The sequence below is a fragment of the Echiichthys vipera genome, assembly GCF_963691815.1.
Source record: "Echiichthys vipera genome assembly, chromosome: 20".
Lineage (NCBI taxonomy): Eukaryota > Metazoa > Chordata > Actinopteri > Perciformes > Trachinidae > Echiichthys > Echiichthys vipera.
In genome coordinates, this window is record NC_139845.1 from 17,721,756 (window position 1) to 17,738,368 (window position 16,613).

Genomic DNA, 16,613 nt, shown 5'->3' on the forward strand with positions numbered 1-16,613 from the left:
TATATCTTTATTGTGTATGCAAGTTATTACCACCTGCGCGTGTATGTATTACTTCTCATTATGCATATACATTTACTACACACCTGTATACATTCAGTTTTTTCCTTTGTAAATACTGTCGACACAAATGTAGATTACTTTATTCATACATAATTCAACTGTGCTATTATGTCTAGGATTCTTATTTTGCTTTTACTTGTGTGATATTCTTTTTTTTTTTAAACATGTACATATAAAGTATTTGTATTTAAATATTAGATTATTATATGTTTTTTAATTTTCCTGTAACGCAAGTACTGAAAACCATGCTTTAACTTTTGGGTTAAATAGGGTGCAGAGTATTTGCACCCTTATATCGTGTTTATTGTAACGTCGCACTAATTGTCGTTGTCCCCCCATTTTAGTCCAACAGGTGGCGATAACGCGCCATGAAGATGCTTTGTAATCCACCAATAAGATGAGACGAAGAAGAATAGCCGGCCAATCACGTGGCTCAGTGAGCAACACACAAACAGTTGGGAACTTCTTGAGTTATTGCTAGCTACAGCTAACTTCTAAACGTTTTATAAACACGACAGGAATAAATGTCAGCGTTTGTAAATTAATTGCCTGTTGTGGGCGGTACATTTGAGTTGTGTCTACCAACTTGTGTGAGAAATAACGTTAGCACAAGTATAAATGAGCTCGCAGCAGTCGTTGTTTACTGTTAGCATTGTTAGCATCGACGGTTTGACTCCGTATGTGTGCGTTAAGTTACGACGACAGCCTTTGTACCCCACCAAGTTTGAATTTGCCTCAGCAAACCAAATGATGGGTCCTTGACGCTAAGTCACGTATGCTTGTGACTTAAAGACGGATGCACCTGACACGAAGATGGAGCTGGCTCGCAAACGTGAGTTCAAAGTTGAATCGAGGGGCTACAAACAGCTGCATGTTCCAACGTTACATGATGAATGTGTGATGTAGTGTTAGCCATTAAAGGACAAATGAAGTGCTTCATTTCATAACTCGAACTTTTGGGCTGAAAAGGCATTTGGCACCACATTTAGATTAAAATGTGACTGTTCTTCCTTTATTTACGCATAACTCATAGGTTTTGTAGATTATAGTTGATTGGCACTCCTTAATAGGATCTTTAAGGGGAAACCAGGAGACACAACGCAGGGTAGAGGCCAAATGAATGTCTAAGCTTACACTCACGTTCGTACGCACGCACACAGTCGCTCCCTAATATGTGTTGGGACATTTCCTATATGGGGTCATATTTGAATGGGAGCAGGAATCAAAATGGAGGGAAACTGTATGGCCAGTTTTACACCTCAAGAACAGGAAACATTCTAGGGAAAGTGCTGGTAAGGCTGTGTTGTGAATACCACCAGGAACATTAGAATGATAAGCACCTTTGCCCCCCACCCCGCCCCCTTTATCCTGGCATTGCCATTGCAGATGTGAAAAGGTACACACAGCGGGAATCATCCTAACTGTGGCTACATATGTGGATAGCGAAAATCACTTGTGGTACCTTAAAGGGTAACCCAGCTATTCACTGGGATCTATGTGTAATAGAGGTTAAAACCCTAGCACTTCAAATAACACATACCACTACAGATAGGAAATGAAAAGAGTGGCATTCATTGAGCATGGACAATACCAGTTTCGTTTTTTTAGAGATTATTTTTTGGCAGTTTTCAGGCCAGATTCAGTAGGACAGACAGGAAATGGGGTGAGTGAGAGGGGGAGACGTGCAGCAAGGGGCCGAGTTGAACCTGCGGTTGCTCCCTTGGGAACCTTCTGACTCTTAACATGGGGCAACTGCTCTAACCACTCAGCCACTGGCCATACCCAATACAGTGGTTTTTGTTGTGCTGACATGACTTGTTGTCATTTTCCAGGAAAGGCCAAAAGGAGGCACCTAAATGCAGAGGAGTGTGATGAAATGAGTGCAGAAGGCACTAAAGCCCTCACCCAGCCCCACACCGTCAACCACGCACAAGGCAATCGTGATCCCAACTGGAGGCTTTACCCCAAGACGCCCACCAAGCGACACAAGTGTGGTAATCTGCTGTAATCCTTCTGCTACAAACATTTTGACAAATGAGTGTTCTCAGGGTAACACTGAAGACAGACATCTGTGCATGAACATATTAGTGTTAGCATGATACCAAAATTATGCCCTGCCTAAAATATCTCTATATACCGACACTGAAACGATACCATGGGGGGGGGGGACTAAAACAAAAGTAATGGAATTTAAGTTATTCGTTTCTTTTTATTAGTTTAGACACTTAAACTTAAAAAGTCAAAATAAAAAAATATTTTTGTAAAAGCTGCAGAGCTTTATAGCTACTTAACACGTTCTAACAAAAATGAAATGATTCTGTCGCAGCTGTTTATTTGTCTGTGTGGGCTGGGGAGGACAGACAAGGATACATTGCTTATATTTCAATACTATTATTATTATTATTATTATTATTGTTATTATTATTATTATTTCCGTTTGATAGGAAACTTAACTGCCAATGTGATTCCAAGCATCTCTGTATCCAAGTGTCTTCTTGTTTTGTTCATTGTCTTGTTTGCGCTCAGAGATTATTAAATGACCTGATTTTACATTAAAAGCTGGGAAAAAATTAACAACACGTTAACTACGATTTTATTCAGCATAAAAATAATTACTCTAAATACCATTAACTGCATGTCTGGCAATTCATAAAATAAGATAACAAAGGTGCAATGTGCATTTCATGTTGAAAAAGATCAAACCTGGCAAACTACAGTAGTGCACTACAGTACAACACAAATGACCCAGACCTGAAGGAGGTCTGTGCTCTAATCAGACCATTTTCTACTAATATAAATTACAATATATAATATACTTTTTTTTTTTACAACAATGTACATACTATGATTATATTACCAGCACTGATCCACTTAAAATTGATCATTTTTAAGTGGTGTTGTGGATGAGCATACTTTTGAACACAAGTGCATTTTATGGTAACGTTAATGTCACCAGTGTTAACTGTTTGCATACAGAGATGTGTGAACCACATCGGACAAATAAACAGTTAGCTTTACCCCTGACTGCCTCGTGCAACTTTTTTATAGTGAAAAAGTTCACTTCACATCTGGGGGATATTTATGTTATCTATCGCCAACCTGCAGCCCTCTGAACTCTTTGAACTCTTTGAACAAGTCCCCATGTCTGTCAGCTGGATGTTTTCCCAAATTGATCTGTATCGATTTAAAGCATCGTTTACAGATGGGCTTACTGTCTGCTACGTTTTCGCTCCGTACGTCTGTTTATAAACAAGCCTAGGACGGTTGACAGGAGCACTCGTGCCACTTCCAACCATTTCTGTCTTGCTCTGTGACTGTCCCTCTAACGTTTCAGAAATGGCGGCAGGCAGTGATGAAGCAGATAGTAGTTGAACAGAGACACGCTGCCCCGCTGTCGCACAGAGTTCATATATTACCGATACTAATAAAACGTGAAAAAGTATAGTTTTTTACGGTTGGGTACCACGGTACCTTTCTAGTATCGGTTTGCCATGCAACACTGTAAGTACATGTGTATAGTTATTATGTTGTTCAGTGAAAGTCCTGACTCGCCCATTTTTGACAGTGATACTTTCTTTCTCTCTCTTATACCATCAGCGTCTGCCTCAGGAAGTCTTGCTGGGCAACAGAAGGCCATCAACAACTTCTTCTCGGTGAAAGGAGTCATCAGTTCCAGTCCGAACAAATCCTCCCAGCCCTGCTCGTCCACACATACAAATAGACCCAATGGAGAACTTTTTCCAGAAGAAGAGTCAAAGGTTGTGGAAGAGGAGGAGGAGGATGACGACGACGATGTGAGCCTGTTAGCTGCCCCATTGGCGGCAGAACCTGCATCAGAGGAGGAGGTTGAGGATTTAAGCCTGTTAGCTGCCCAGAAGATTCCAGTACCTGCGACAAAGAAGGAGGAAGTGGGGGATTATCTGGAGGGAATGACTGCAGAGATGTTTGGGGATGATGATGAGTTTGACCAATGTGACAATCATAATGTGGAAGATGAGGTGGAGGCTCTCCCTGACGCCCACTATGGGCTCCTGGGTAGCAGCAAGGTCCTGCTGCAACCCCAGGGCTGTATGGATGATCTTCCAGACGAGGTGCTGAGACAAATACTGTGCCTCATCCCTGCCCAGGACCTTTACCACAGCGTCAGCCTTGTCTGCCATCACTGGAAGAACATCGTCAAGGACACCAAGGTTAAACAAACCACAAAATTACATTAAGTTATATATCAGCAGCAGGGTCAGGACGCTAATGTTGGAATACGTAATATTATTTTAGTGCAAGCGATGTGGGTACTTGCTGCAGAAATGAGTTTCAAAAATGAGTGCCTAACTTTGTGTTTACGCCGTTGATTCTTCAGAGAGTATTTTAACATTGCCGTTCTAGTCCAGGCTTTGAGGTAAATTATAGCTCAACAAATGAGCATAGTGTTTTTGTCTTGCAGTTTGTGCCCTTCAAGAAACAATATTACCGCTACATGTTGAGGGAGAAGGAAACTGTGCAGGAGATGAGCTCCCTCCTGAAGAACAGCAGCATAACGGAGCCAAAATCATTACAGCACAGCATACGACACCTTGTTCTGTAAGTCTGCCTTTCCTTTCTCTAACATTTCATAGGTAAAGACGAGTCCCTGCAGTGTTTTGTATTAGAGTTGCACCGATGTGGCATTTCAGGGCTCTTTTTTTTCTTTCTCTGTGACATGAAGCCTCCTTCAAGTGTGCTCGGAAATGTCGAGATCATAACAACGACCCAATGGAAAACAATAATTGTGAAATATATAAAGTCTGCTAGTGTGCTACATTAGGGGGTTAAAGAACACAATAGGTTGTCACACAGACAGGCCGCTGCCGCACAACGCAAATTGCCAGCGCTGGCTGAGGCTGTGTGAATGCGACCTAAAGCATACCGGCTGTTGTTGCGGGGGGGACTGGGAGTGGAATGCGATCAAAGTTGCATGTTTACGTTCAACAGTGGTCGGATGTTGAGCTCACCATTATGTTAAAACAGAGCTGCTTAGTATTATGGCTCAAGTGTAAGCTCATGACAACTGTAGTCATTTCTTTATTTTATTTTGAAGCTTTTTTGTCGAATCTTAGTATCATTGCAAGTGGAATGAATTAATATGATTAATCAGTAAAATGACCGATAACAAAAGTACATGAAGGCAGAAGTGCGTAAATTTTTAAAAGTTCACAGTGGTAATGTTCTCGTCTGTGTGTGTTTTGGTCAGATTAATGGCCCAGCATAAGGTGGGAGAGCGAGTGAGGCCGGAGGACGTTCTGGAGTGTATAAAGAAGCATCGTCTTTTTCCCCAGGCTGAGGCCTCCATCAGATTACGTATTCCTGATATTCAGAAGTTCTTTAACCTTGGCATTGAGGTATATCTCACACACAAATACCCACAGCTCCTCCTGTAATGACATGGAGAAAATGGAGTGCACAAGCACTGTGGAAGTTCCTGACATCATTTGTGTCCGATCTCCAGGGTCCCAACCCGTATGCAGCCATGGCTGTCATACTGATCCTGAGCGAGAGTGTCGGTGACGTGCAGGCCTTTGTGTCTTTGCTCACCGGCTGCATGTCGCACACCGCCATTACAGAGTACCTGAGCCACATGGCCATGATGCTGCTTGCCATAAAGAGGAGCGACATCAAGCTCAGTAACAGGTAAGAGCTCTGAAAGTGTCAGCACGTTTTTTTTTAACTGCAGCATTCTCATCAGTCTCTTATACGATTATTCTCTTTCCGCTCTATCCAGGTTGCATTACAACATCTACTACGTGCTTCACCTGATGGAGAACGGACCCTTTTCTGTCTGCTCCAATCAGAGCGGGTGAGGACCAAAATGCATTAGTTTGACTCATGTGCATCTTCTTTCTTTATCACCTTTAATTTCTGAATAATGATGGACCCATTTAAGAGTCTATAGCGTGATACAGGTCAAGGACCGAAGAACAGTTTCTCATTTTGTTTGTGTGACATTGAATAAAAGTGATGATATCTTAGGACTTGACAGCAATTTGTGTGTGTGTTTCTGCTAGGAAGCCTCAGATTCATCTCACACGTGAACAGCGGCAGATCCTCAGCCACGACATCCAAAAAGACCATGTGGTCAAGATCGTGGCTTTTGCAGGTACAGTGATAGCGGCTCATGGCAACATTACATCCACATACTATAAAGTCATTTTTATAAAGCATTCATTTTGCTAAGTTTACGCCTGGCGTCCACATTACTCTGGCGTCCCTAAGCTCTTAAGACGGAGACTTTTTGAAAAGCTGCAGACCATGTTTAATTTGAAAACTCTAGGGTTGAGTTTTGGTGTGGATGGACCTTTGAAAGCAATTATGCAGACACCCATGTTTGCTTCATGATTGGGTCTTTTCAGTCACTGTCCGTCAGTCTCATCAGTTAGGTAGGCTGACATAGGCTGCTCCTTTCTTTTTTCCATGGCTTCCTCAAGCGATGGATAATGCTCCCGTTACCACTTTAATATGTTGTTGTATTTGCTTTGCAAGAACTCCCAATCTTTGTTTTCTGCCGCTGTTCCCTCCTTATTCTTGTGTTACTTTAAATACAAGCGCTGCCTCATCGTCGGTGCAAGTAAAGAAATCTCTGGTCTTACTTTTCCCCAATCTGCTTGCAGTTTACTGGCACATGCATGCCCAGTGTACATGAAAGGTCTGTAATGTGCATTCTGATACAGTGCTAAAATGCTCATGTGGACGGGGATCATTTTTAGGAGGTATTAGTGTGGATGTAGCCTTAGTCAAGACAATCTAATGTAAAATAATGAAATAAATAATGCTGAGTAAAAGACGATCACAAATGTCAGTATACATTTTACATTATTATTGTTATTTACACCTAACCTGGCTCCACCATATGTATTGATTCGCATATTACGCATTTGCTCGATCTGCGAGTAAAATACAATGAAGCTATTTTACACAGACTCAGACACACTATTAGCCCTCCTCCACATTTAAAGTATGTGTACATAAATGTGAAGTGTCTGGAACATCACCAGGGGGAACCCTTTCTCTAGATAGTTTTAAAATAATTTCACTTTTTCACTTTTCCAGGAACCCAAAAGGTTCAATGACCTATTTCTTTAGATTGCTTTGACGTTAATTAAGAATATGTTTTATGATATTTTTAAATACAATGTGGTTTCATTATATCCCCGATTAGTTACATTGTTTCTTCTAAACTCTTCTTGAATACAACTGATTGTTTTTAAGATTAATGATGTATTTTGTCAGTGTTGCTGTGTATATGAGAGGTGCTGCTGTATGCCTCAGGCACAGGGAAGACGACCACGTTGGTGAAGTACGCTGAGCAGCGGCCACACCTCCGCTTCCTGTATGTGGCCTTCAACAAGTCAGTGGCCAATGAGGCACTGCGCCGTTTCCCCAGCAACGTGGCCTGCAAGACTGTCCACTCATTGGCCTTCAGTGAGGTTGGGAGGAGGTGAGTTTCCCCTTAGGTGCTTTTGAATTTTTGCTATGGCACTTAAATCTGTGATATCATATGTTACAAATATACCGAGTGCTGTTCAGTATTTCTTATAGTCTAACCCAGAGCACCGAGATTTAAAGTAGACTCAAGTCTACTTCATTCGAACTTGCGGTGTCTATGAGGCCTTTCCAGATTTAACAGATTTCTGCCTATGACATTTTGCATGTTGGCATCTAGAAGAACAGTAAACCCCTCTTCACCCCATGATACATCTGTGATTATATCTATGGTCAACAGTAGTACCTTTTATGTAGAAACTTCTGTTTTCCTCCAGTTATTAGTTATTAGAGTTGCACCGATATGGCATTTCAGGGCTCTTTTTTTTCTTTCTCTGTGACATGAAGCCTCCTTCAAGTGTGCTCGGAAATGTCGAGATCATAACAACGACCCAATGGAAAACAATAATTGTGAAATATATAAAGTCTGCTAGTGTGCTACATTAGGGGGTTAACGAACACAATAGGGTGTCACACAGACAGGCCGCTGCCGCACAACGCGCTGGCTGAGGCTGTGTGAATGCGACCTAAAGCATACCGGCTGTTGTTGCGGGGGGGGACTGGGAGTGGAATGCGATCAAAGTTGTTTACACTTCTGCATGTTTACGTTCAACAGTGGTCGGATGTTGAGCTCACCAGTTATGTTAAAACAGAGCTGCTTAGTATTATGGCTCAAGTGTAAGCTCATGACAACTGTAGTCATTTCTACAAACAGTCAAACAGTAAACCCCTCTTCACCCCATGATACATCTGTGATAATATCCATGGTCAACAGTAGTACCTTTTATGTAGAAACTTCTGTTTTCCTCCAGTTATATCAGGTGTTTGCTATTTTAAAACGGCATCCCTTGTTGTGCTTCTGTGATCTTCCCTGCTGCAGATACCATAATCGTCAGAAGCTGACCTTTATCTTGAAACCATTCGCCATCAGCTCTGTTCTGCCGAAGGGCCACGGTGGCTTTGCCAAGGCCAAGTTGGTGACCACAACGCTCAGCACCTTTATGGCTTCAGCAGACGAGACTATATCTCTCAGACACGTCCCAGAAACCCGTAGGAGCAAGGATGGCTGGGAGTCTATACGAGAAGAGGAAAGAGCGGTAGGAACACATTGAAGGCCCCTACACACGATTCATTCATTGATCTTCAACCGCTTGTCCCTGTCGGGGTCACAGGGGGCTTGAGCCCATCCCAGGTAATAAACGCTTTGCGCTGGGTGTTCCATTCATTTCCTATGGAAGAGGCTATGTCACCCAAGGTAGCGTCGCGCGCCGCTCAGATTTGCCTCTCTGCCGCTGCGCTCAAAGTTCAAATCAGTTGAACTTTGACCTAGTTGCCGCTGACCTCTCAAAGGCGCAACCAATGAGATAGAAGCTTTGAGCGTGACGATAACGTTTCCTAGGCGGCCAGAAAGAGGACAAACTTATTTTGTGTGCGAGTTTCCCCGAACTATTTAACATTACATTAAAATCGTAGCAAGATCTGGGAAGAAAACGTAATGCTTGGAGGTTTATAAGCATCACACCAGGTTTGTGAATAGGCAGTTTACAAGCTAATGGTTGTCATAATACTAACGTTGATTTAGTCGTTTACTGGATCTCTGTGCCCAACCTTGTGGTGAGCCCAGCGCAAAACGCTTATCATGTGAAGGCCCCTTAACGTTTACAAGGGACACACTGCATCCCTTTAGTTCGAATAAATAAGAACATTAAACATATGTCTTTTATTGTGCAAACCTAGGTATGTCTGCATGAATCACAGAAGATCTGGAACAAAATGAAGGATCTCAATGAGACAAAATCGGACGCCTATTACATGACCCACGATGGTATGCCAACTGCAAATGAATGAAATAAACATGAGTAGTTCTCTTCTAATAGTAGATGGAATGTTGCACAGGTGGTCAACAGATTTTTTTCATTCCCAGGTTACCTTAAGCTGTGGCAGCTCCAAGTCCCAAAGCCCTGCCTGTCTGACCACTACGATGCCATTTTCATCGATGAGGCCCAGGACTGCACTCCAGGTAACGATGCAGTAACTGTTTCAGTCCTGTGGATTGTGGAAAGCATGTTTTTGATTATTTTGCTTAACTTTTGTGATGGTGATCTTCCTTCTCCCCCCCTCTCCAGCCATCATGGATGTGCTTCTGTCACAGCGCTGCGGGAGAATCCTGGTTGGAGATCCTCATCAGCAGATCTACACCTTCAAAGGAGCAGTCAATGCTCTGAACGCCGCTGGAAACACGCATATCTTCTACCTGACACAGGTATACACAATCGCACAAACCAATAAAGGTAACATTTGCACAGAAGCGAGCAAAACAAGCCAACTTATCTTTTTCTGCTCATTGAGTTGGATAAAAAATGTTGATTGAGGTATTTTCGTCAAATATCTGTCATAAATTGGAACATACTTACATCATACATAAGCATCTGGAATCAGATCGCCTTACTATCCAGTTTCTAAGTCTTTCCAGTAATATTAAGTTGTAATAGTAATAGCATTCAAAACATGTCCAACTCTTCTTTTCCTAGTTAAACAAAGTAAGCCACAGGGGATAAAGAGGTTGTATTTAGTCTCGGACATGAATTACAAGTGTCACCTTCCATTGGGAGTGTACGTGCGTTGTGAACCCATCTATGTACGTGCATCTTGCTCTCTAAATAATTCGCCCTTTAAATAGCAGGAAAAAACTGGATCGCTGGCTTTAGAGCAGGTTTCTGTTGGTCAATGGTGCAGTCTGAGAATATTGAAACAATAAAATGTCCAGCCCAGAGTCCAAATTTTAACCCCATAGAGAATCTCTGGAAAATCCTTGGCAACAAAGTAATGGCTAAGAAACCCACTCCAGTTACTGAACTGTGGAAGAGACTGAGTCAGAATGGACCAAGATCAAACCAGAGCAGTGTGAGAAACGAGTGATGTCCTGTGGGCGCAGCTGTGCTGAAGTCATTCAAAGCTGTGGCCTCTACACTTCCTATTCAATTTTGAATCCTATAGCCCAAGGAAATCATTGTTTAAATCTTCTCTTCTGACACACTTTTCTATAGTTTTTCTCACTGTTTTTTTCCTGCCTTGGTTATAGTACAGCAGTACAGCAGTGGTATAGCCACAGTGGAAATTCTATCAAATTATGAACAGTAAAAAACAATATTTCAGAATAAATAAAAAATGTATAATTCGTTCTCTAATTTTGATCTCAAGTGTATGTGCAATATCTCAAGTGCAATAATATGTATTAGTGATCTCGTATTTGTAATTACTGACATTATTATTGATTTATTTCAGTTTGTAAATATATTCATCCATTCATTCATCTGGTGGGGTCTGAGATTGCCTAGAGTTGAACTCTCTGCAGTTTATTGTTAATCAGAAAAATGACCCCCCCTTGCTGCTATTGTCTTTGTTCAGAGTTTTCGGTTCGGCGCTGAGATCGCCTACGTGGGCGCCACCATCCTCAAAGTGTGCAAGGGAGTGGAGAAGATTCTAGTGGGAGGAAGGCAAAAGGGTAATGACTGCAAAACCGTTAACAAGGTTGTCTACATACAGATACAAGAAGAACAATCTAGATGCTTTTACCGACCTGGAAACCGATGTAAAATATTAGACTTTCATCATCAGCATGTGTGTGTGTGCTACATGTCCATCTATAGGCGGTGTGTGTGATGCAACTGCAGACCAGATTAGAGCATCTATAAGGACGGGTGTCAGTATTCACCAGGGGACAGTGGCCATCTTGTCAAGATGCAATGTCAGTGTGTTCAACGAAGCCGTTCGGCTTACCGATGCCAACCCGCACTGCCGGATCCACTTCATAGGAGTGAGTGTATTTACGTATATCTTATTAACAACCAAAAACCCATATTGATCAGCACTGACAGTTCTGACTCCTCCTTCAGGGGGTAAGCGGTATTGGTCTGAACAGGATCATGGACATCTGGCAACTGATGGAAGGGACACAATGTGAGATTCATACACATTCTCCCTTTTATTTTTATCTTTATTTTTTAATCCTGACACTTTGAAATTAACGTTGACTTTGCTCTGCCTTCAGTGATTAAGGATCCCATGATTCGTTCCTTCGCCAAGAAAAATCAGAGTGGCGCCTTCTGGGCGCTGAAGCACTACGTCACACAGACTGAGGACAAAGAGCTGGATGCCAAAGTCAGCATCGTTGAAAAATATGGAAAGCGCATCCCCGAATTGGTAAAGCGCCTGGAAGAGTGCTTTGAAGGTGACCTTTGTGAAGCAGGTATGACATTTTTTTTTAAATGGTAATGACACGTTGGTTAAAGTTAAGTTTGTTATCTATGAACCCTTGGTATTTGAAACTGTTGACCTGTTCATCTGGTTGGTATGTACCTCGGCTTTGGGATCATTGTGGTTTCAGACAACATTTTTTCATTTTATTTGAGAAGTGTAATCATTCAACAGTTGCTCATTGGCCATTATTAGTACTTTAACAGTTAAGAAACTCAAATTCTGGCATATTGTTAGCAAGACAAGATATTCAGTAATCTCCCGTCATAAGACGACTCCAGCCTGTGCTTGTTTATACAGAGCTGGCACAGCGGACTGGTTGAAAAGTCAAATATACACTCACACAGTCTTCCAGTCTGTTCTTGTTTCATACCACTATTCAAAACATTTGGTTGATGCTGTCATAAATAAAAAGTTTGAAGTGTTTATGGGGGCTGGGCCATACGGCCAAAACGCGATTTCACAAGATTTCTGGGAATTTTCACAATATCGATATCATTGGCGATATCTCCCCAAAGCTATTTCAGTCAAAGTCAGCTCATGTACGCATCCTGGTCAGATGCGTACATGAGCTGATGGAGTAGATTGGAGTAGAGGTGAAACGTCGTCCTAGACAAATAACGAAGTCCAGTTGCTTTTGACTGAACTTGCTTTGGGGATAACGATGACCTGGAAAATTGAGAACATTCACAGGCTTATTGTTTTTTTTCTTGTTCTTTTCTTATTCATTTAAAGAACATACTTGATCAATAGGCCAGCATGAATGTAATCATTTAACTTCAACACATCCAGTTAAAACAAACATTCTGTTTCAAATATTACAATATATATAAACCACCACATCTTAAAAGCACTGCACAGTTTATAAACACAATTTCCCTGAAACTAATTGTAATTAGTGGTGGATACAAAACCAAAACATAACCGTTCATATCCACTAAAAGCTAAGAGAAAAATTCTCTTTCAATTCACTGGCAAAACTTTCCAGGTAAAATGGTGCTTCAGTATTTTTGTAGTAGACATAACATTGTTGAAGCAGAGCAGCCATTATTGGCAGCAGAGCAACAATTTGGGGGTCTGCTGAGTCGCAGCTCAGTGCTATCCACCCAGCCCCACTGAGTACAAATGGAAACGCTGTGCTGCGACACGTCTTTCGGTTTAATTAAAGGCTTTATTTTTGGCAAAAACACCAAAATTGAAAACGGAATACCCACCCAACGGACAAATATCCGAATAGTCTTGTCCAGCACTAACTGATTCAGTTTTGTCCTGTACCGTTTTCAGCCCTAGTTGTTACTGATGTTTGTGTTTTGTTCCAGACTTCATTGTTGGAACAGTCCACAAGTCTAAAGGTCTGGAATTCGACAATGTGATGGTCACCGATGACTTTACCAAGGTTCCTGCTTCAAAGCACAACCTGCGCTACAGTCCCAGCTTCTCGTTTGGTATGTTTCTTTGCACAAACCTTTCTTTTTCTCTTTTTTTTAAACATATTTTGCATTGTCCTCCAAAAACCTACACTCTTGGCTATTCTATACAAGAGGAACTGTATCTGTTTCTGACAACTCATGCTATCACTTGCATTTTGGGGTCGCTTTCCAGTTAGTTAGTTAGTTAGTTTGTTTGTTGAATGGTGCTTAGCAAGACTGCTAATTGAGCCTGGCTAATATATCAATAATTGTCTTCCCTGCTCAGATGATATTCATGATGATGAGTGGAACCTGCTCTATGTGGCCGTGACTCGTGCCAGGACCTCACTGATCATCACTAACACCGTCCGTCGCATCCTCACAATGGCCGGGGTAAGACTTAATCACACCACAGGCTTCTGCTGGTTCATTTATGTCTAAACATGGCCACTGTTAAAACGCAATGATGCACAAACATCAGCACATTATCACTCATCACATTATTTCAAGGTTTTTATTTCACTTTTGATCTCGTCTTATCTCGCAGTTATTCCTCTTGTTAAATAAAGTGTGAGCATCTGATTTTTTAAAACCTGTCACTCTGTTTTCTTCAGCAGTCTTCTCGTGTAGCTATCAGGATGTTGTTGTTGTGTTAGAGATAAGTGAGCTGATGCTGTGGTTCTTAATGCAACATGATCTACACTAACTTTCTACTCATTATCTGCTCATCATCACCCACTTCCTGCTCCAAAATCTTCAAACTTGTTGTGTGGCTATGGACTGCATTCAATTTAAAGTGTTTTATAGTGTTTCAGTGCTTGTAATGGGAGTCAACGTTTGGTAATTTCATAAAATCTTACAATTCTGCAGGATTAAAACCGAACTGGGTTGGCTTATTGTTTGCATTGTAAAATTGGTGTTATAAACCAGGAGAAAGGAGCTTAATGAGGTGCTCTTATTCAGGGATTTTATTGGGATCAGTAGCATAGCCACCGCAGAAGCAGTGAGTCAAACACATCTTGCTGTTTAGACTGTAAGATTTATCCACCAAGAGGTGCTTTAAGAAAGTGGACTTTTTGCCAGCTGGATTCACCGTCCAGTTTGTAACATCCAACAAGCAGCTGTGGTCAATCAAGCCACGCTCAAAGCTAAAAAAAAACAACGGAAGCGAGGGCCACACTGAAGTGTTTTGGACTCTTTTCTGGGTTCCATTATTGTCATGCATATTTCAACGAACTGCTGTTGTTGGCGCCTGAACAGTGCAGAAAAAAACAGCCACCACAGCCGTATCCGTAGTTATTATCCCCCATTAAAGATGCACATGAAGGACAAAAATGAGCTCTGCACTTACTTACCTACTGAAAAACGATTTAAAAAAACAAAAACATTTCTCCCTGGACCACAAGCTTCCAACATGGATTGATTTTCTGTCAATGGACTAAAGGATTAATCAACTAACAATCATTGCAGCTCTACTTGGAAGTCTGCGGAGGCTCAATGTATGAGAATGGTCAGAGCCTGTGTAGGACAAACGTCTTTCTCACAGAAATGTGTGAGAACTATGTTTGAGAACAATAATACACTCAGATGCATCTGCAGGAAAACATTAGACACATTAGTCAACAGGCCCACCAGCTGGTTCCTCCTATGAAGCCTGCGTGTAATCCGAGCTAAAGACCAAAAGCCTTTTGGAATATGAAAAGCATGATGTTGGATTCTTGAGGCTTAGGTTGGAACAGAAACGGTGCCATATCAGAAATATGTGTCGCAATAATAATCATTACTTCCTGTCATTTCCAGGAATACTTTATGAAGTCGGAGATGCCCAGCACCTTGATGAAGGCGGGCGATCCTCTCCCATGCTGCGTCGAAGACTGTCCCAACTGCACCACACCCGGCTCAGCATTCATCATGTGCAAACAAGAGATGATATGCGTAAGAAGAGATCAACTCCTAGATATTACAACCGATATTCAAATGCTTTTTTATACAATACAGCACAGTTGCTGTCATGGACACACTGTATTTAAAGGGTCACAGACAGCCTGTAGCCAACGAGGAAGGGCCTTAAACCTTCATTCTCACTTCTGTCCAACAGAGGGCTGGCTCCAAAAAGAAATGTGACTGTATGGAAGTCAATGAGGAAACGACTCTATTCTCACTTGATTTATTACCTCAGTAAACATGTTATTAATAGGTTTATGGTCTCAATCGCTAGTTTTAAGTCTTCTTCAATAAAGCACGGTGTTCATTTAGTAAATTATGCTCCCATTTGGAGTAAAATAGATTATTGTCCACATATACTGTATTTTCCGCACTATAAGGCGCACCACATTATAAGGTGCACCTTCAATTAATGGCTTATTTTGAAACTTTTTTCATATATAAGGCGCACCACATTATAAGGCGCATAGAATAGACGCTACAGGCTGGGGTTACGTTATGCATCCATTAGATGAAGCTGCGCTAAAGGGAATGTCAACAAAACAGTCAGATGGTTGTTGCTTCCTCCACTTCCGCACCATTGATTCGTTAATGTTAAACTCTCTGGCTGCTGCTCTATTCCCGTGTTCTACTGCGTGACTATGGCCTTAAGTTTAAACTCTGCGTCGTAAGCGTGTCTCTTAATAGGAGCCATTTTAGGGTCTTTACACAAAAACACAAATGAAAATGAAACGCCACGCTTCGCGCAGTCATATATCTTAACATGCACGCTTCGCGCAGTCATATACCTGTATCTCAACATGCATGTTACTTCTTCTACAGGGGAAAATAGAGAAAATAGAGTCGGCGGCTGCTTACCGTAGTTGCGAGACCTGTTGTGGCTCAATATTGGTCCATATATAACGCGCACCGGATTATAAGGCGCACTGTCAGCTTTTGAGCAATTTGAAGGTTTTTAGGTGCGCCTTATAGTGCGGAAAATACGGTACTTTGTAGTTTTGGTCAGTCAGAAACAGAAATTCACAACAGCTCTAGTCCCCTCAGACACCGCTTGCTATGATTTTTAAGTGTCCCTCTTTTTTTCTTTGTCCAGGCTGACCACGTGTCTGCCGGGGGCCCGTTGTGTGAGAGGTGTGTGTGGACACGCATCGGGCCGACCGCCTTTCTCATGACCGACGACGTGCTCTCGATGGCTGAAATACCACGAAGACTGGGCCAGCATGTCCACCACGTGATGCTCCTGGCACTTTTCTAACGCCGCTCGTCTCCAAGGACTTAGAATAAAAAAACGTCTTCTTTTGAGCATTGTTGAAAAAGGACTCAACAGCCAGGCATAATGTTCGCTCACCCAGATACTCTGAAAACAGACTAAAGACGTGTTTTAAATTGTCTCTGTAACAGACAAAAAATGTTTGCAATGTGACTGTTTTT

General features: G+C 41.8%; 1 protein-coding gene across 1 annotated transcript; it reads left to right on the forward strand.

Moving 5' to 3' along the window:
* The first annotated feature begins 536 nt into the window (after nucleotides 1-536).
* Nucleotides 537-16,587, forward strand: fbxo18 (F-box DNA helicase 1). Its single transcript, XM_083935167.1, has 21 exons — nucleotides 537-892; nucleotides 1,893-2,054; nucleotides 3,658-4,250; nucleotides 4,502-4,638; nucleotides 5,288-5,435; nucleotides 5,543-5,724; nucleotides 5,816-5,890; nucleotides 6,099-6,190; nucleotides 7,360-7,528; nucleotides 8,453-8,669; nucleotides 9,310-9,397; nucleotides 9,497-9,592; nucleotides 9,699-9,835; nucleotides 10,981-11,077; nucleotides 11,223-11,389; nucleotides 11,469-11,532; nucleotides 11,624-11,821; nucleotides 13,149-13,274; nucleotides 13,525-13,631; nucleotides 15,039-15,173; nucleotides 16,276-16,587. The coding sequence occupies exons 1-21, from the start codon at nucleotides 874-876 to the stop codon at nucleotides 16,435-16,437; spliced, it is 3,171 nt and encodes a 1,056-aa protein (XP_083791293.1). The 5' UTR covers nucleotides 537-873; the 3' UTR covers nucleotides 16,438-16,587.
* The last annotated feature ends 26 nt before the right edge of the window (nucleotides 16,588-16,613 follow it).